Source organism: Lissotriton vulgaris, chromosome 3_1, assembly GCF_964263255.1.
Source record: "Lissotriton vulgaris chromosome 3_1, aLisVul1.2, whole genome shotgun sequence".
Lineage (NCBI taxonomy): Eukaryota > Metazoa > Chordata > Amphibia > Caudata > Salamandridae > Lissotriton > Lissotriton vulgaris.
In genome coordinates, this window is record NC_141689.1 from 545,341,349 (window position 1) to 545,362,721 (window position 21,373).

Below are 21,373 nucleotides of genomic sequence, written 5' to 3' on the forward strand. Positions count from 1 at the left end.
GCCTCTGAGTGTGGTCTTGGGGTCGATGTGGATCTGGAAGTGAAGGTGTTCGGAGTTAGCGAGGTTGGCGTCAGAGCTGGTTGAGATGCGGATTGATTTCTTGTGGACGATGGCGATTCCGCCTCCTGTGTGGTCGGTGCGGTCCTTGCGAGTGATCTTATAGTCTTCAGGGATAGCGATGGCGATGTCAGGGGCGGAGGAAGCGTTCATCCATGTTTCCGTTAGGAAGGCGACGTCAGGAGAGATGGTGTCTAGTAGGTTCCAGAGGTCAATGGCGTGCCTGTGGACCGAGCGGGTGTTGAGAAGGATGCATTCTAGGTGGTTGGGGTCGGGAATCTGTGTTGTGGTCGTAGCGGAGTTGTAGACGGTGCCGATGAATTTGCAGGAGAGGCAGGAGAACGGTCCATGGGTGCGTCCAGGAGCGGCTTGGACGCAGTAGGGGGCGCGACCGGGGTTAAGGGCTAGGAGGGTGGCAGCATCGTAGGTAACGCGGGGGGGCTGGGCAGCGCGAGGGGCAGGGGGTCTGGCGCTGGGCGCGGTCCAGGCGCGGACGGGCGTAGACGGGCTTACCTTTGGCGCACCTTCGGCGCGGATTGGGCGCGAACGCTGCGCGTAGACGCTGCACGCGGGAACTCCTGTCATATATGGATGGTGGAGGGGGAGGGGCGAGGGCGTCTCAGCTGGGAGGCGGGGCGGGCCAAAGACGAGCACAACAATCAACAAAATGGAGGCGGGGGGGGAGCACTGCAAAACGTACAAACCGAGTGGAATTGCACTTCAGGAATACAATCGAAATGCAGGCAAGCTCAGCGTCGACCAGGTAGGCAGCAGGCACAGACAGCAATGCAGCCGTGGGAGGCACAGCGGGCAGACAGGCTCGCGTTAGTGCAAATCAATTACAAAGCAAGTTTGGCGATCTTCAGGCACAGGCACTCAAAGCAGTTCCAATTACACAGGGCAAAGCGCTATATACGGTACCAGCGACCTTGGAGCAGGCACAGACAGCAATGCAGCCTGGGGAGCGACCACTCAGCTCTGGGAAGAGGAGCGAGTCACGCCGACTTCAGGAGGGGAAGCGCTGATGAACAAAGTGGGAGGGCGTCTCAGCTGGGAGGCGGGGCGGGCCAAAGACGAGCACAACAATCAACAAAATGGAGGCGGGGGGGGAGCACTGCAAAACGCACAAACCGAGTGGAATTGCACTTCAGGAATACAATCGAAATGCAGGCAAGCTCAGCGTCGACCAGGTAGGCAGCAGGCACAGACAGCAATGCAGCCGTGGGAGGCACAGCGCGCAGACAGGCTCGCGTTAGTGCAAATCAATTACAAAGCAAGTTTGGCGATCTTCAGGCACAGGCACTCAAAGCAGTTCCAATTACACAGGGCAAAGCGCTATATACGGTACCAGCGACCTTGGAGCAGGCACAGACAGCAATGCAGCCTGGGGAGCGACCACTCAGCTCTGGGAAGAGGAGCGAGTCACGCCGACTTCAGGAGGGGAAGCGCTGATGAACAAAGTGGGAGGGCGTCTCAGCTGGGAGGCGGGGCGGGCCAAAGACGAGCACAACAATCAACAAAATGGAGGCGGGGGGGGAGCACTGCAAAACGCACAAACCGAGTGGAATTGCACTTCAGGAATACAATCGAAATGCAGGCAAGCTCAGCGTCGACCAGGTAGGCAGCAGGCACAGACAGCAATGCAGCCGTGGGAGGCACAGCGCGCAGACAGGCTCGCGTTAGTGCAAATCAATTACAAAGCAAGTTTGGCGATCTTCAGGCACAGGCACTCAAAGCAGTTCCAATTACACAGGGCAAAGCGCTATATACGGTACCAGCGACCTTGGAGCAGGCACAGACAGCAATGCAGCCTGGGGAGCGACCACTCAGCTCTGGGAAGTGTGTCAACACCTGATCCAGTTTGTCCGAAATTGACGGGTCAGACTGAGGCGCAGTAGTTGTGGCCCATGTACGGGTATTTGGCATGTTCTCTGGGGCAGTCTCGGTCACTGTGGTACTGTGATGTTCACGGCTTCCCCATTGCGGTGACTGAGGAGGCGTCAAGCGTAGCGAGCTTCGTCAATGGTTGTAGAGAGAGTGTGGCACGCTTTTGAAATGTCCTAATGCTGGGCTAGGTGGTCCGGCTGGAAAACTGACACTCACCGGGGAAGGTGAGAGTGTTGTAGCAGTTCAGTCAGTGTCTGGAAGGGGGGAACCTCGTTCCGGTTGCCCCAGCGCCAGGCCCGCCTCCCTGCGGTTTTGGGAGAGGGTGGGCGCTGCCAGGAGAGGAATGATGCAATGAGCGTGTTGTTTCAGGGAAGAGGTCCTTGCGGGGTTGCAGGTGATCTGGCAGCCATTAACTTAGGGTGCAGGCTGGTGCAGGTATAGCGAGGATTACTGAGCCGACATATGAAGGACAGGCAGCATCTATCTCGGGTGCATTAAGTTTCTGCAGCAGTGGAAGGGGGTCGCTTTTATATTGCCTCTCGATGCGGGGGATCCGTTGCTCACCTCTGTCCCGCTAGCGCTGAGTGTCCTTAGGGGTCTCCAGAGACTCAACTTCAATCCCACTGTCCGCTGCGGGCCCTAGGCGCCATTTTAAGATCAGGCAGCACCGACAGAGGGCTGTCCCGTAGATTGCTGCTGGGGGTGGTAATCGGTTCTCTGTCCCTGGGTCACTGAGAGCAGAAGTTGGCGCCTCCGGCCCCGCTCACTGGAATCACGGATACGGTTAGGTGAGAAAGACGGCAGCGGCTGGAATGGCAGGCAATCACCCATCGCCGCCGTCGATGTCCACCTCCTTGTGTGTTTCCGGGGCTAGCGCCAAGTATCTGCGATGCTGTGATGTCCCCTCACTGCCGCTATGTCTGTGATTGCTTTGCTGTACCCGTCTCAGGCGTCCAACTCGCAGCACAGGTCCGGTCTCCCTGGGCCCGTAGTCAGGAGCGGGCGAGCGCCATCTTGCCGCCGAGAGTCTGGGTCCAGTATTTTCGACTTTCTGCTGGGAGTGCGCCCAATTGTTGGGATTTTGAGGCACCGTTGGGCGTAGTATGTGTTCCGACACCTGGATGTCGTCTCAGCAGTCCGGAACGACTCTAGGAAGCAGGCAATATGCTAGCCTGATCGCTGAGCCATCGTAGCCTGCTTGGACACGGGCCCCAGTGGGGTCCCAGAGTTAGAGTCCATCGGTTGTCCACTCAGAGGTGTGTCGGCGTTGTGTAGATCACCAAGGGCGTAGTAAATATCCCCTATAATGGCAGGACTTTTTTCGGATAAATCGGCTCTAGCTGGAGCTCACAGAAAGTGCGACTTACTCGGCCATGCTGTTGGCTAAGCCCCGTGGGGCCTTCCATTTTTACCAATTGTCAATCTGGCAGAAGTTGTCAGATTAATTTACAAGTGGATGACGATTGTGGAGATAAACCATCATCATCGACCACTGGTTCTATCTGTAAAAGTACAATGGTGATACTTTTTTGCCAGATAGGACTTTCCTTCAAAAACCCTTAGCATGTTCACCAGATATAGTAGTAAGACCCTGTCTTGTTGCACCTTCGCCAGCAGCATCCCAAACTGTGAAGATCACTTTATGTCTTCTTGGTGTCAAGTACCCTCGTAGTAATACACTCTCCTTGTGGTCCTCTAGAAGACTTTTCCACTCTCTACCAAATGAAGACTCAGGATATTTCAGGAATGTCCATTTGGAGTTTATTTCTTGATATATGTATGCATTTAGAAGAGCAGATTAACTTTGAGTGTTCTAAGTGAGAAATAGCAAGTACTGTGTCCCCCTAGGAAAAAGGGTCATTCACTCTTCTGATGTCTCTAGCCCCTACCTGTTATATACTATAATGTGGAGCCCAATGAAGTAGCTGGGTCAACCTATTAACGTCCTAACTTAAACATGCCACAGTCAAACAAAGTGCCTAACACAGAGGGTGACCCTCCAGCCCACATAAGGTACCCTACATCTGTCATGTGTGGTAGAACGTTTAGACTCCAAACTACTGGAGCAAATGCCGATCGATAACTTGTGACCTGATGTCTTTTCTACCTTAGAGGTGACCTCACAAACCAGTTACTCTTCCTTCCATGTCTCTGTAGGATAAGTGCACTACTCCTTGGGTTGCACCACTGAATCCTATTGTAAGCTTACATCTCAATTTTGAGACATCTAAAGCCAACAGGTACAGGCCAAGAATTAGCAGCATTTCTGTCCCCTTCGTATACAGCCATTTTTGTACGGATTCCTCTTTTTGAGGGAATTTAAACCTTGGCAATGTACTGTTAGAACTGGAATCATTGGGTAGTGGTAACAATACAATATTGTGTGTAAGTTGAGTGAAGCATGCCCATCTTACATATGCAAGGAAATCTCTGTGGGCAGCAGGGGCCGGATCGGGCAGCGGAGATACTTGAAAACGAACAAGGGGCCCTCCCTCCGGCTGGGGCGATCTGGTCCCCGCTGGCCGACTGGGAAAGTACGGAGGCGACGGTCAGAGGAGGAGCACCGGACCGGGGGGTGAGCTGCAGCCGTGGGGGATTGCAAGCGTCTCGCTGACATCAGCGGAGACCGGCCATGCTGGCACTGGACTTTTGTGCCCGCGACGCCATTTTGTGACCGCTGTGGAGTAATTGCGTGGCACTGAAAGATTGACAGGCTGGCATTGGCAAGGGACTCTTAGAGGCAGTGAGGTGTGGATGTGACTTGGACGTCGGACTGAGGCCGCCCTTAGAGCACACGGTCAGCACAATCATCCTGGGACGTGGCCCCCTTTGGGCGACACAGCAGAGGCCGAGTGACACACCCCGGGAGACCGAGACCACCATGACCAGGGGAGGAAATAGTGGTGGGACCTCGAAACAGGGGCCTATGGAAAAGTTTGCAGGCCCGAGCGGCGGATCCGGGGCCTCCGGGGGCCCTCAAACATCGGGGACGGATAATGCGGAACTTATGGCGGCGATCACGCAATCCAGAGATATGCTGGACGCAAAGATTGGGGCAGTGGGGGCGGACGTCACCCTCTTGCGTCAGGACCTACGGAACGCTGTGACCCGAATTACTGAAGCCGAGTCCAGACTCTCGGAGGTGGAAGACGGCATGGCGACCTTAAAGAAAAAAGTGGCCAATATGGAAGGGATTCAAAAGGGCCTGGTGCTCCGAGCCGAAGATGCAGAAGGACAGGCTCGGCGCAACAACTTGCGATTTTTTTTGCTTTCCGGTAGGCTGCGAGAAAGATAACATGGAGGCCTTCCTGACCCAGTGGCTGGAGGGGTGGATGCCGGCGGACTCCCTCTCCCGCTGCTTCATAGTCGAGCGAGCACATCGAGCACTCCTCAATAAACCTCCAGTGGGCGCCCGCCCAAGACCTGTGATAGCTCGGCTCCTCAATTACCACGACGAGACACTATCCTTCGGCAAGCACGTGTAAAAGAGCCCCTCATGTATGACAATCAGAAGATCCTTATATTTCCGGACTACACTAAACAAGTCCAACAGCAGCGGCAATCCTTTACGGCGGCCAAGGCGCGTCTGTGAGACCTGAAGATTCAGTATGCGCTGCTCTTCCCGGCCCGATTACGGGTGGTGTATCGGTCTCGTACCCTTTTCTTCAACACACCGGAGGAGGTGTTTAACTGGACAGTTGAAACTGTTAGGGTCCGAGCACACACACCACCTGGGCCTGATTCTGACTCATTCTCAACAGTGGTGTCGCGTCAGTCTTCCCGGAGATCGCGGAGTGCGAGTAACTGGAGGTCCCGGTCCAAGAGAAATCCTCCTTCCCAGGAGGGACTAGATGAGGGACCGGATACAACAGACACTCCGAAGCCAGATCCGTGAAATACCGGGATGGACCTGAGGACACTATCTGCAGTTATTCATTTGTGGTGGGCGAGTGGCACCTCCTGGTCCCTGCTGGAGACAGTGGGAGGATTGGGGACTAGCCACATCTGAGGCTGCACTGTTTCAAATAACCTGAGATGGGGTGGGGATGGGTATGGGGGGGGCAACGATCTGGCTGGCGGACACGCTCCTCGAGTTCAGAGACGTTTATTGCCCCTAAGGGGTAAGTTGGGGGTTGAGTGTGAAGTTCATGGGGATCCATTGGAGTGGGTGGCTTCCAGACTCCCGTTGGAGGTCGGAGCGCTCCTGCACCACGACAGGTAGTTCAACATGGCGGAGGTATAGGGGTGGAGGGAGGCTGGGAGTTGAGGAGTTGTTGGGTTGGGGATTGGAAGGGGCGGGGGGAGGGGAGAGATTGGGGGGGATTGGGGCAGTTCTTTACAGCACGATGGTTCACCAGGCTCTACTGTGGGTATGTATGCAGTTACAATTCCCGACACCCGGGCAATTAAAGTTCCAACCGATAGATGGCGGCTAGAGGTCCCGAACCGGTCCTCCCCAGGTCATCGCTACGATTAGTGAGCTGGAATGTAAGGGGTATGCTGGATAAAATCAAGAGGGGCGCTTTGCTGCGACATGGGAAAAAAAGAGAAAGCAGATGTCCTCCTGCTGCAGGAGACACACCTCCTCGGCACCAAAACCCTTAGTTTGCAGCGCTATGGATATCAACAGGTGTTCCACGCGGGCTTTGCTAGGGGCTCCCGGGGAGTGGCGATATTGATCCACGGCAGGGTGTCTTACGTCCACTCGAAACAGTGGGTGGTTGCTCAGGGCAGATACGTATTTGTCAAAGGAATGATTGGAGGTGAACCAGTGGTTTTTGGAAGTGTGTATGCTCCTCCCCCTCTGCAATGGTCACTTGTAGAGAAACTGTTCACCATCTGGGCCGAGATCCCAGACGTGATGGCTCTCATCGGGGGCGACTGGAACGATGTTCTGAATGGTCAGGTAATCGCTGTAGACCTGGTGGTGGGCAGATGGTGAGCGCCCCTACCAGGTTGAATGACATGGTGAGGGGAATGGGCTGGATAGATGCATGGCGCTATCAACATACACATAATCGAGAATACACATGTGTACGCAGTACATAAATCCTTTTCAAGGTTAGATTATCTGTTTGTCCCCAGCACTTGGATAGGTAGGGTAGACTCGACAGATATACTGCCGCGCGGTCTCTCCGATCATTCCCCCATTACTATTAATATCCTTCTAGATAAGAGTCGGCAGCCATTTCGATGGCGCCTCTCTACTTGGCACCTACAACAGGATGACTACCAGTCTCACATGCCAGAGGCCATAGCCCACTACTGGGAAGATAACGATGGCCCAGAGAGGGACGACGTGACCCTATGGGAAGCTCTGAAGCCCACACTACGAGGAGTAGACATAGCCTGGTGTGCAGCAGCTCGTAGGAAGCGTACTGAGGGCCTGGAGAGGGGCGGAGGTTAGGGTCTGCGACCTGGAGGAGCGGTGCACGGCGACCGGGGATGATGGAGACGTGCGAAGGCTGCTGCAGGTGCAGCAAGATTCTGCCTCTCTACATCTCGAGGAGTCACGTCAGGTGTGGCTTGCTACGCAGAGCAGAATCTACCAATGGGGGGATAAGTCCAGCACGATGCTGTATAGGCTCTGCCAGGGCGCCTTCCAGGTGCATACACTGCCGGCTCTTCGAGACGAGGGCGGGAATCCCTCGTCAGCCCCTGAGGAGATTGCAGACAGCTTTTATGCGGCGCAATATGCCCCTAGGGAATCCCTCCCAGCGGACGCTGTTGATAAATTTCTTGTGGATCTCCCGCCACAGGCGATATCAGAGGAGGAGCGAAATCGCCTTGAGCTTCCGATGTCCGCAGAAGAATTAGGGAAAGCCCTCGGAGAACTAAATGCAGGGAAAGCTCCAGGACCAAACGGGTTCCCGTGCGAGTTTTTTAGGAAATACCGCCTCCAATTAGGGGCACACTATAAGAAAGCGTTAGATGCGGCCAGGGAGTCGGGCCGCCTACCGGCGGATTGGAGGCATGCCGAAATAGTGTTTTTTTGTAAATCAGGGAGGCCCCCCGAACGTCATGAATCATATAGACCCATTTCGCTTCTGAATGTTGAGGCGAACATATTGGCTAAAGCCCTCGCCAATGGCCTCCTTCCGTTAATCACTAACTTGGTCCATCCGGACCAGGCAGGATTTATGCCGCATAGAGCAACAAGACACAACATTAGGCGGGCTCAGGTGGCATTGGAGATGATGCAGGCCACGGGAACCCAGGCGGCGCTTCTAATGGCTGACATAGACAGAGCCTTTGACTCGTTGAGTTGGGTTTATTTAAATGCACTCCTACCTCGCCTGAATCTTGGACCCCAGTTTCTGTTGTACATACAACTACTGTATACTGACCTGACGGCGTCTGTGAGAGTGGCTGGGGCGGTATCCAGCGCCTTTCCTATCGGACAGGGCACCCGACAGGGGTGTCCCCCTCTCGCCGTACCTGTTCGCCCTTGCCATGGAACCTTTGGCGGCGTGGGTGCGCATAGACGCTCAGATGAGGGGCTTCGAATTGGAGGCCGGGCCATCGGACAAGATCGCGCTCTATGCGGATGACGTGCTCTTCTTCCTCACGGACCTTAATAGAACAGGACCAAGGGTCCTCGAAATTATGCGGGTGTTTGGGGAGGTATCGGGGCTCCACCTAAATGTGCGGAAATCCACACTGTGGACTCTGGGGGACGGTACGGAGCTGGGCACCTGGGCATCAGCTCTGAAAGGGGCGACCGGAGGCCTTAAGTACCTTAGGGTGTTCAAGACGGACATCCCTGGAGTCTCGTGGGAGAGCAATATCATTCCTGTCTGGGACCGTGTTCGGTCGGACATGAAAACATGGTCCCGTATGCCCCTGAATCTCTATGGTCGTTCGGCCATTTTCAAGATGGTGGCCCTCCCTCGTTTGCTCTATCAACTACAGAACCACCCCTACCCTATATCGCCGCAGTGGTTTCGCCAGGTTAATTTGGCGCTGGGCCTGTTTCTCTGGGCCGGGGGTGCAGTGAGAGTGGCGCTCCGTACCTGTTTCCTCTCTACATATTGCAGCGGCTTAGCATCTTCGGATGTCCTGTCTTATTATCAGGCGTCCCTCTTACTGGTATTGAATGAATGGTGGTATGGTGATCGGCGCGACCCGGCTTACGCCTTGGAGATATATTTGATGGAGCCGGACACCCTACATACATTATTGTACTCAGCTAGGAAGAGGAGGAGGCTCCCGGTAGTTACACAGGTGGTTTTTCAGATCTGGCGGCGAGCACTTCACCGCATGGGATGGTGGAACAGGCTGACTGAGGAGACCCCCTTGTGGCAGAATGGTCGCTTACCGGCCCTGGCGTCATTGCAGGGGTTCTGCGGCTGGGACGCAATAGGGATCTCGGCGCTAGGCCATGTAATGAAAGGCACGACCCTAAAATCATTCCAAGAACTGAGGGACGAGTATGATATGCCCCAAACCCAGTTCTTTAAATACCTGCAGTTCCGACATGCCATCTCTCCTGCCCTGGAGGGTCTTGATTCCTTACCTGAGTTCAGCCCTCTGGAAGCTAAGCTATTCATGGGAGAATTGGAGGAAAAGAAAATATCCCGCATCTATCACCATCTATCATCTATCGCGTTACACATTGTTCCTCCTCTCTTGACAAACTGCGGACCACCTGGGAGAGAGATGTGGAAGAACTAGAGGAGGAAGATTGGAGGGAGGCTCTCGCTGCTCCTAGGGGTGCGGCAGTTGCCGTACGACTACGATTCATTCAATTCAAATATCTACATAGATCTTACTACACTAGAGAGAGACTGTGGCGAGCGGGTTTGATTGTTTCCCCCGAATGTCTGAGAGGTGGTCGAGAGGTGGGCACCTTCCTACATACCGTATGGTCTTGTGGAGCACTGGAGAGATTCTGGACAAGCGTTTGGGACTGCTTGGATGAAGTATTGGGCTGGAGGCTCCCCCGTACACCGCTGCTAGACCTTCTTCATGTCATGGAACAAGTGGGTGGCAATATCTACAAACGCCACTTACTACTCCTCGCTTGGCTAAGAGGGATGTGGCCCGCGCCTGGAAGGACTCTAGGGCCCCCCCGGTGGGAGTGTGGAAAAAGGGATTAGATTACTGTATGGGACTAGAGCGCCCAGTTTTTGAGGCCCGGGGCTGCCCCAGGAAGCACTACAAAATTTGGAAGAGATGGGCGGAATACAGGGGATTGTGGCTGGAGCCGCCAGCACAGCGGGATGTAGATACTGAACAGATGCTTTGAGAACCGGGGTGAGGGGGAAAGTATGCATTACTAGTTTCATAATGATTCTAATTTTTGGACCTGTGAGGACATCAGGCTAGGGGTTAGGGTGGGAACCAAGGGGGGGTTAATACCGGGTAGAGGGATTGGGAGAACTATCGTAATTAGGCCTCCTTTTGACTACTGTATTGATTGCTATTATGTGCATTTTGATTATATGCTCACAGCCCCTCCGGTGTTCGGAGTGCTGTGGTCTACTTGCAATCTCTCTTAAGAAAACAATAAAATTTTGTTCTGGAAAAAAAAAGTGAGATAGACGACTTAAGACAGGAATAAGAATCACTGGATATATACCCATATTTTTAGAGCGTGTGAAACCACCCTGTGTAAATTTCCATATTGTATTGTCGTTGTCCACGCGAACGTGAAAATTGACGTAATGCAATGAATCCGAAATTGAGGGACTGGGAATGAGAAAATAATGTTTACTATGCTAGAGAAAAGATTAAATATATTTTGGCATAGGAGGTCGTAAGAAATTTGGTAAAATTTGTAACTGATGGGCCATAGTAGAATACCAACAGAAATTGAAAGATGAGACCGGAGACCAGGAAGAACCCGACCCACACACAGAAACCATAATTCACTATATGGACAAATAACCACCGAAATAGAACTGCATCAGAATCCATACCATACCATATTGTTCTATTAAAAGAAGATATGATCCTGAGGGAGTGGGAGGGAGATATGTGACCGCCTTGCTAAGTGTTGCTTGTTTGGCTAATTGTGTTCATGGTAAACTTAATAAAACACAAAATTCAAAAAAAAAAAAATTGTCTCATGTGAAATGTGCATATTAGAACGCTATATGTCTCATATCTATTAATAAAACCCATTAAAAACAAATGATGTGGCATTCAATAACTTGGCCTGCGCTATTGACATTGAAAATGTTGTCTGATTAAAGTAATGAACATGGGACATGTTGAAAGAGGCCCGAATGTTTCTGAACTAAAATGAGTAGCGCAATCCTGGGTGAACGAAAGTCAATCTGTTCTTCTGCTGGTGTCCAACACTAGTGTAGTCTTTCCCTTTTCAGAACTGGGAAGTCATGCATGCCACTTGAAATTTACACTCTCAAAAATAACAAGCATTTACAATGCAATGGTCTCGGCATTCTTAAAGTTAGAGCTATTGGCATTGCTCATGACATTATTTTTATTTATGCTTTTGTTTTTAAAACATAAATAAATGGCATTGTCATTTACAATGCCTATAGCAGGTCATAAGCCTCCTTTTGTTGGAGTCTCCTGGCTGTCAGCAGTCAGGAGCCTCACACCTGATGCAAATGGAGCGGAGGGCTCTGTGCGTGTGTTTGGGGAGCTCTTTGCGTGTGTGTGGGGGGCTCTTGTGTGTGGGGGGCTCTTGTGTGTGGGGGGCTCTTGTGTGTGGGGGGCTCTTGTGTGTGGGGGGCTCTTGTGTGTGTGGGGGGCTCTTGTGTGTGTGGGGGGCTCTTGCGTGTGTGTGGGGGGCTCTTGCGTGTGGGGGAATCTTGCGTGTGCGTGGGGGGCTCTTGTGTCTGTGGGGGGCTCTTGCGTGTGTGGGGGGCTTTTGCGTGTGTGGGGGGCTCTTGCGTGTGTGTGGGGGGCTCTTGCGTGTGTGTGTGTGGGGGGGGGCTCTTGCGTGTGTGTGGGGGGGCTCTTGCGTGTGTGTGTGGGGGGGCTCTTGTGTGGTGTGTGGGGGGGCTCTTGTGTGGTCTGTGTAGGGGGCTCTTGTGTGGTGTGTGTGTGGGCCTCGTGTGTGTGTGGGGGGCTCTTGTGTGTGTGTGGGGCTCTTGTGTGGGTGTGTGTGTGTGCAAATGCAATACGTCTCGCATTTGCGACAGAGTAAGCTATTGGCATTGTAAATGACAATGCCATATATTTATCTGTTTTCAAAACCAACACATAAATAAAAAGTTTGTCATTTACAATGCCAATAGCTCTAACTTTTCCGAAGGCGAAACCGTTGCATTGTAAATGCTTGTTTTCCCTTTGTTGATGAACTTGCCTGCTGGACTATTTGGAGCTGTCTGGTGGGAGACCAGACTTGAACTTTCCTGATTACAGCTCCATTCTCCTTGCCATCAACTTTTCCTTAGTGGTCTCCAACTTGATCCCTTTTCCCATGCTAAGTGAACTCTATGGAACCATCCTCCTGCTTTTGTTGTGGTAGCAAACTCAAACCTGAACCATCCTCTTGGTGGACTCTTTTATTCAGATATAGATTTAATTTGGCTAACTCTGTGGCTTTATACTCCGAGCTGTAAGACTCATGACTGAACTGCTTATAATGTGACTTATATGTACTGATTTTGGATCTTTATTACAATAACCTAATTATCTAAATGTGTCTGAGTCTTTTATTGTGTCTTAATATTTTTTCCATGGAAACTGTGCTAATAATTATCTGATGTCTAGTGCATGTCAGAGAGTGTTATAATCTGAGAATAATGTACTTAAACTTGATCACTAATTTGTGAGTTGGCTACTAATTATTGGTCCTCACTGAGTGGCCAACAGTTAAACACGAAATTCGTTTTATTTGTTTAAATGTTACCTACCTCTAACCGGCCGTAATCTTTAGTTTACTGAACCCCCACCCTGCCCCTCCCCCTCCCCACATTAGCGCCCCGCAGCACTCCCACCACAGGCTCCTACTGTTGGGTTGATAGGGAGATGTAATGTGATAACGAGGACTATTTTTCCCTGTTATTTATACCTATTTTGGTATACACTGCTTTAGCTCCCCAAACGTTTTTTTGTAAGATCAAGACCAGTTGGCAGAAGTTTATATGGTCTTATAAGAAAACCCAATCCCATTTAAAAATAACCAACTATACTACAAAAAAACTACAGGGTGTTTTCTGTATTTTTTTTTTGGTCTGGTGGGCTAGTTTCTACTGTTGATTTTCCAGATGTTACCACAAATATTGCCTGCTAAAAGCACAAATGCATATAGCCTCCCATACTTTGCAAAACAGAAATGCAACGTGTCCGTAGCGTACAATTCCAAAAGTGCCCCAGTTTTCAAATGGGAATCAGTTTTCCAGCTATCTGACTATCTATTTGGGACCACTTTTATTTGCAGCCCTTATCTGTTTTCTGTCCTAGTCACCCTCGCTAATAACAACACCTGAGAGGGAGACCTCGGCCTTCTGCTGCTCTGGTCGCTGTCTGATATGACGAATGGGCGCGTGCAGCAATGAATGTCAGCGCCTGGGGCGCAGCAGGTGACCCTGAGTCTGAGACCGGCCCTGGCCTCTGCTGGCTCTGCCCATTCACTATTTGTTGATGGTTTATGAGAGGGGCGATCTGCTAACATCGCCGCACCTTTCGCCACGGGGGGAGATGAAATAAAAATAGACTTGTCGACTCTCCTAGTTTAAGCTACCCATGATGTCACTCAGCGATTAAGCATGCTAAGCAAAAATATTTCTTGAGTAACATTTGTAGTAAAATGAGGCATTACATCATGCCATTGGGCCTATATGAAAGACTTTCATCCTGCTATAAACATGGACAAAGTACAATAAAATCTCTATTATCGCTGCGCAGGGAAGAAATGACTTGATCTCACTTGCGATTAATGTTGTCCTTCATCGCTTTCAAATATGTTTATAACACATTATTTTTTGTTTATATGTTATTGCCATGTTACTTGTGCATACAATGTTTCGTTACTTCATATTCTTTCATCTCTATTTTCCTCTTAGTCGCCATTATTTTTGTTTTTTATTTGAACTCCTGCTTCCTATGAAGCAAACGGTAAATAATGTCCTATTTGTTATATGTATGCATTCTGATTTGTGCTGAAAGTGGTGGACACATGCTGATAAATGTGTAACTATCCACGTTCTGTAAAGTGTTCTAATGCACTCTTTGCCTAGATAGAAATCTTTTTTAACCTAAACAAGTAACTAAGCTTGCCACGTGGGGCATGGGTCTAACGGTAATTTAACCCCAGTTTGATTAAATAAATAAGTAAATTATAACATAGTATAAGAGAATACCTTTGTAAACCAGTAGGGTCGATAAATATATTTTGTTCAGTATAAAATTGCTGCGTATTGAGCAAAAGGGCAATTGGATGGGAATGGTGAAATGTGCAGCAGACATTCATGCAACTCCTTTCATTTCTGAAATCACCTCGATCTTATTGAGGATCAGACTTCATTCTAGAAAAGAGAGAAAAGATGTTCCTGCATTAGCATCCCCCTGGACAGTCTCACACGCTGTCATTACGGGAACTGCACTTGTGTGTGCCACGGCCTGGCGAGATCTGTATTTTAATAATGGTCAGTTTCATAGTTTGTATCGCTAAGAAGTTGCCTGATTTCTCTTAGACAACCCTAGCCACCAGTATTGGGTGTGTGAGAACTGGTGTGAGGCAAGGTTTCAGCAACCAAAGCACTAAGCCAGCATCATAATAAGTTGATCATCCGCGCCTGGACTGAACAAGCTTTTATACCCAACGAGCTGCAAGCGAAACCTAACGTGGGGCGGGACTGAGAAAACGAAACCTATCGTGGGGCGGGACTTCCGTTTTGTGAAGCCCGCGCCCACGGAGTGCCTGGAGGAGCACCGAGGGAGAGCCCCGCGGTCGGAGGGCCTTTGACCGGTGAGCGGAGCGGAGGGGGGGGGGGGGGAGAGAGAGAATGCCTGTATGTCTGCGTGTCCGGAGGGCCTTTGACCGGTGAGCGGAGCGGGGGGGGGGGGGGGAGAGAATGCCTGTATGTCTGCGTGTGTGTGTGCGCGACGGCGGAGGGGTGGGGGGCGGGGTGCGACGGCGGAGGGGAGGGGTGCGACAACGGAGGGGTGGGGGGGATGCTCGGTGCACGTGTGTGTGTGTGTGTGTATGCATGCGACGCTGGGTTCGCTGTATGTGTGGGTGCGTGCGTGCATGAGCGCTCGTGTGTGTCTGTCGCTGTTTCTGCGCATGCGCGTGTGGTGTAGCTGCTTCCCAGGAGACAGCAGCTGAGCGCGTTCGCGAGCGCGTGGCCAGCGGAAATCGCCTCCAGAGAGGCAAAGCGCGCGACAGACCCTGTCTCCTGGGAAGCATCGTCCCTGACATAAGATCTCGGCGGAGACGCGCTTACGCGCGTCTTTTAGCCGAGACCTAAAAAGGGGACTTGCACTTCACAAGCTGGAAATGAAATAAGAAATGCGGCAGTTCATTTAGGTGCTAAATGAAGAAAGGCAGTGGGAATGGCTGGGCCAAAACTGGACACTTCCATGGCAGATCATATGGTGCAGTGTACGGACTGAAATGACGACAGCACACTGGTGTATCTCTCCTCTGGCTTTGGTGAATGATCTAGCTGACTTGAATTAGTAGGCTTTATAAATTAATCACCTTTTGTACATACCTTGACAGTTTAGTTTCCATTACAAACATTTCAGAATTGTTTGCACTTGTTATTAAAAGAAATAGGTCAAACTAATACCGTTTGCTTACATCTTAACTTGGAAAGCAAGATCTCTAAATCTAACCCTGCAAATATATATCAAGTTGAGTGAAAATGCTCCCTTGCTCGACACTTATTATAAAATGACTATCAGCAGTTACCTTGTAGATGTGTTTCTTATTGCTACTTTTAATAATCATAGCTAAACGTGATGCCATAGCAAATTTATGTTAACCGATTTGCATGGACATTTATATCAATCCCATTCTATGTTTAAAATGTTTGTTGCTGTTCATTAAGTGCTGTGCTGGTCAGTGCATGAAATTAAGTAAAATGATTTAGCAAAAACATTGTTCATGTTATTACTTTTTGTCAGTAAAAAATAAACAAGAGGAAGGTAGGAAAGACTAATTCTGGCATTCAAAAGCGATACAGCTTTTTGGGGATACTGACGAGTAGATGGTATGTGAAAAGACTTAAATAAAAAATATTAAGTCTGGAAAAATCCTGCCATGCAGCCAGGGAGTCTCTACTATTGGACACTCACAGCTAACAAGACTAAAAGCTACTGGGGATGGCAGGTAAAAAATAGGGCACAATAGAGGCATGGCACCGTTGAATACTGTAAATATTGTGGTCTATGTAAATTCCAATAAATCTTTTAATCAATGGTATGATAGAAATTTGGTTAGTACTACATTTTGGTATAATTCAATCGAAATTCTTCTAAATAAATGCAGTTGTTATGTCGAAGGAGAGAAATAAAAATGTTAAAATCAGCCCTATTCATATAGAAAGTGATGTTCTTATAGGGACAAACGTACTACTGGTACGGGATTAAGGAAATATTTATTTTCATTACTAACAATCCAAACATTTTCAACTAGGTCATAAGTTCAGAAAGTGACTTCAAATATCGTATGTTCTTGCACCCTACTACAGACAGCTAACAAAAATAAGTGCATTTGTTAGGACGGAATTGTTAAAAAATACAGAGAAATCATATCAGCATTCTGGAATCCAACATGGTAACCTTACTGGAATTCTTTATTATTTTTAAATGTGTTAAAGATCAATTCTTACCTCACAACTACATCAGAATCCTGCACTTTGGAGTGGACAGATGAACAATCCTCCTGTTGGTCAGTACTCTTTGAACCCGGTAACGTATTTGATGATTCAATACTTCCTTGGCTCAATGAGGACTTTTCAGAAAAACCATTGTCTACCTCAACCAATAGTTCTGGGGCAGGCTTGCATTCAATTGTAATCTAAATCAGTGTTGGAGAAGCAAAACAATCCAAGTAAAAGATTTAAACAAACACACACTCTGACGGAAAGCACACAGTTCTTTGAATACAAATTGATTTGTTTCTCCACTAGAACCTACTTTTTTCAAGCTAATATCATTATTCATGACAAAATACTAACATAGCTTAAGTTAAACAGTGCTATCATGTTACCAATTTAATGCAGTGCATAGTATTCATTCTTAGTGTAGGCCATAACATTTAATGCAGAATTATTGCTTCCCATACTCTCAAAATTATTTACTTTGAAAGGCTATCAAACCAATACAGAATTAAATGGACTGAGCTGTTAAATAAAAAGATGAGTTGTTTATTTGTTATCAGTACTGGAAGACAGAATCAATTGCACAAATAAAGAATTTATACAGACTGATTTCATTTATTAGTATGTAACCTGTTATGGGGCACTAGGGCAATACAGGTGGTCATCATGGCGAGAAGGCGCATGACTGTCCTGAATGTGAGTTGAAGATGTAGTTGAAAATGAGTTACTAGTTCCTGGAAGGACTGTCCGCTGTCAGCGTTTGGATAGGCCATGTCAACTTCTGAGTTCGAGGATTGCCACCAGGGAGGGCTGTATCCGAAGGGGTTGGAGATGGGATTCTATAGCATTGAGGGTAAACCCGAGCTAATGGAGGAGGTTTCTCATTATCACTAACAAGGGGGGGAGAGAGAGAGATATATCGAAATGGATTCGTTCTCCCTGGTCAAATGTACATAAACAATAAGAATCCACTCCTTGAGTGTAGAGTGTATCCTCCAAATGTGGAGAACACCCTTGTTGTTTTTGGTCCCCTCACACACCAACAGGCCCCTTGGTGTCATGCTTCATCATCGGGGTCATCGTACCCCTCTACGGGGTACGGCATGCTGCGACCTACGGATACGCGGGAGCACTTAAGATGACTATGTGTGGTGTGGGTGGGGTATTTAAATGTGAGTGTATGGTGGGGTTTAGATCTAAGTGAGTGAAGTTTAAAAAGAACCTGGCCCGTGGGGTGGCAAAAAAACTTTTAATGGGCCCCCAGGCTGGTGCTATTAAAATAGAGTGTGGGAGGTTAATAACGCAAACAATGTGCACTACCTCCTCTCTGTGTGCGTCGACATGTTTCGGTGTTAAACACCTTCTTCAGGACGGGGTACACAAATCCCCACCTTACTCACGTTTCTCTATCTTGTATCAGGTTTTCTAATAAAAGTGAGAATTATAGTGCAGGTAATAATATACCTAACAAAACGTCGCTTAATGGTCGACTGTTTTGTAGGGGTAGAAATGCCTCATGAGCCCGTCAGGGTCCCTTCTGCTATTTAGCACGATTTCAGCGAGGAAATTCCTCCCAACCGACCCCTCCGTGGCTCCGGAGAAGAAATTGGACCACTGACCTTTGGGACGCTCATCATCGAACTGAGCGTCATTTCGCATTACTAACAAATAGTAACACGAATTCACCATCTACAGAAAATGAGAATTGTCTGGTCCTGAGGAGAATCCCCCAAATGCGGGAGATTCGAAACGTGTAGACCATTGTTTTATTTAGGCCAATCTGAATATATTTCGTTGTGAAATTGAGAATTGTCATGAATTGGCAGATGGCCTAATTGTACAAATAATGTCGAGTAGTGTATATTTAGGATCGAATTGAAAGTGTGTTCACTGTTAGAAGGGTTTTGTTAGGTACCACAGGGTGGGCACATGTGTATGCATGCTTTCTGATTGAATGGATGGATGTAAGGATTAGTGAAATATATGTATGACTCTGACACAGTATATATGTTGTGAATAGAGGGTTAATTTTAGAGAGTGAATGTATGGTCCAAAAGAAAAAATGGGGCTCCTCCCAACAAAAAAGAAGTGTTAGAGATTTTGTGTATTTGTATTTAAGATCTTGAAGAAAACTGTTAAGAAGACACTAAAAAACGAAATAATCTGTTGTGAATATATTTGAAAAAGTTGATGAGTAAAATCAAACTGAAAAAGAGGTTTTGTAAGGACAATTGTTTTGTTCATTGTTCCTTTAACCAATGTGCCAATAATTGTGCTGTGCTGGCAACCAACTCCACCCGTAAGGCGGGGGAGGTAAGGTGAAGCACAACCTTGAGTCCCCACCATCTTGAGGATGGGGGGACCCAGCCAACCAGGGACAGGCTCCTGCCCCCCTCCCACTGGAGAGTGGCAGAATAGGGGGTGTACAGACCCCAGGGAAGAGACCCATTGGTCCCTGCCCTTACCTACATATAAAGCACCGCAATCTAGTATTTAGGGGGCACCCTGAACCTTACTTCCTCAGATCCAGCCTGACAAGAAAAGAAGTTAAGAAGAAGGACCGAAGAGCAGTGCAGAGCTAACTAGAGGACTACGCCCACTGACTTGGTCCCCGGCCTACCGGCCTGTCTCCCCTCGAACCTGCTCCTGCAAAAACCCTGGTGTGTCCTGCAGCCAGCAACCTTAAAAACGTCAGAGGACCTGCCTGTCTTCAATTTAAAGACTGAAATCTCCTGTGAAGCCTGGACTTGTCAAATTGCAGCTTCAGGTGCCAGCCAGAGACCGCAAACCCAGTCCACTCTGCACCCGCCGAACCAGGCCCGAGCTCGAGTGGGAAACACCAGAAGGAGGATCCCCTGGCGATCCTGACCCAAGATCCGGCGACCCCTGACCTACCTCAAGACTCCAGAAGATGCCTGCAGCCTCAATCCAGAGGATCCCCCCAACCGCGACCAGAACGGGTAAGAAAATTCCGACTTCCAAAGGTACCCCTGCACCCGACGCCTCATGGCCTTGTGTGCCCCAACCAACAGTGCCTAACCAACCCACAACATCCCAACTTAGCCCTCAAAGTGGTGGTCGCTCCTGGAAGATACGTGTCCCCGAGCCTGCAGTGTTTCTTTGTCCTGGAGGTTCTCTAATGGAAACAACTGAGCACCTGACCTCAATACAGAACCCTGCACCCGGCCGCCCTGGTGCCGCTGAGGGTGCACCTTTGGTGCTACTTTGGTCCCCAACTTACGCGGAGCTAAACCCTAGGAGCTTTGCTCCCTCAATCCCGTGGCCTGTTTGCCAGCCGCCACCAACAGTAGACCCCCTATCCTCCATAGGATAACATTGGGCCTCAACACTGTGTATCACTGACCCTGGCGGACCCCTGAGTCTAACCCCAGAACCTTAACTCCCTCAGTCGATTAATTACCTGAGAACCGTTAAACTGTTTTCCCACCATAGGATAACATTGATACTTTTTCTCCAAAAAGTTTGTGTGGAGTTGAAATCTAAAAATATTCCTTAAAAATCACACAAATAACCAAAACGTGTTTACTCACCTGTTTGCAAGAAATGTCCCAGTGCTGAATCTAGGTATCCAGCACTGAGTTAGAAAGGTAACGTGAAAAGTAACTTACTTGCAATTTACTGTAAAAGCCTATTCATGTTAATGTACTGCCCCAAAAAGTTTCTAAGTGTGGACTTTTGAAATCTGAAAATATTCTTTAAAAGTCATGCGAGGCGTAGCTAGGATGGTGGCGTGAGAGGACGTCCTGGCCCGGAGCTCCGGCCGACAGCCTTTAACAGCACCGGCTTTTTGGCCGTTATAGCAGCGGTCGGCACTCATGTCCAGAGCTGAGTGTCCCTGAAGCTGCGGGCTGCGTGCTGAGTTGGAAACAGCCGCTGAGGGGAAGTTTTGGCGGCTATCGACGAGTCCGCAGTTTGTGAGGCCCGTGGGGCGGAGGAGACGGAGGTCGCAGGTGAGCAACGGGAGACCCTAGCTGGTGCGGGTGTCCAGTCAGAGTGTTAGTGAGGGGCACCGCTGCCGGCACTGAGAGCGGCAGAGCGGCGGTCTCCTGTGGCTGAGGTTGACGTGCCGCAGGAGGTCTTGACTGGTGCCGCCATCTTGGGAGAAGTACTGCAGCGCAGGAAGCAGGCGACCGGGGAAAGCCCGGTGGGACAGCACGAACACAGCACGGGTCGGAGGGGTCAGCGGAGAGGCAAACCCCACAACGGCAGGTAGGAGAGCAACCTCTTGGCGTACAGCCGGCAGATCAGAGGGGCGGCAGAGACAGGGAGGCGCGCCAGGCCAGCCATTTTGCAGCGGATCAGCCGGACCACGAGTGAGGGGCACAACGATGGTGAGGCCCAGCAGAGAAGTGGCCGGAGAGAACGCAGCGATCCCCTAGGTGGCGGTGCTTGATTGGGAAAGCCGAGACACCACGGAATCCCGTTTGGTGGACCTACTGCCGGGTCGGTATGGCGGGCAGTGCCGAAGGGGCCGGAGATCCTAGGCGGCCTGCATAGCAGAGGAGCTCGGTAAGACTGCCTGGCGTTGCTGAAAGTGGGCTGGCGCCGGCGGGGCAATGTGGCTGTTTCCACAGGAGACTGACGGGGCCTCGTGGGGGTGCCCTCCAGGAAGCCGGGACCATGGCTGGGGATGCAGTGGACTGAGCAGTGATTGGAGG

At 49.8% G+C, this 21,373-nt stretch overlaps 1 protein-coding gene across 1 annotated transcript in view; it reads right to left on the bottom strand.

The window, feature by feature from the left end:
- The window catches only part of BDP1 (BDP1 general transcription factor IIIB subunit), a 1,412,545-nt gene that overhangs the window by 722,808 nt on the left and 668,364 nt on the right, over window positions 1-21,373 (bottom strand). The window contains exon 23 of the mRNA XM_086960808.1: window positions 16,704-16,891. Within this exon, the coding sequence (XP_086816934.1) occupies window positions 16,704-16,891 (188 nt within the window). The remainder of the gene's footprint in view (window positions 1-16,703; window positions 16,892-21,373) is intronic.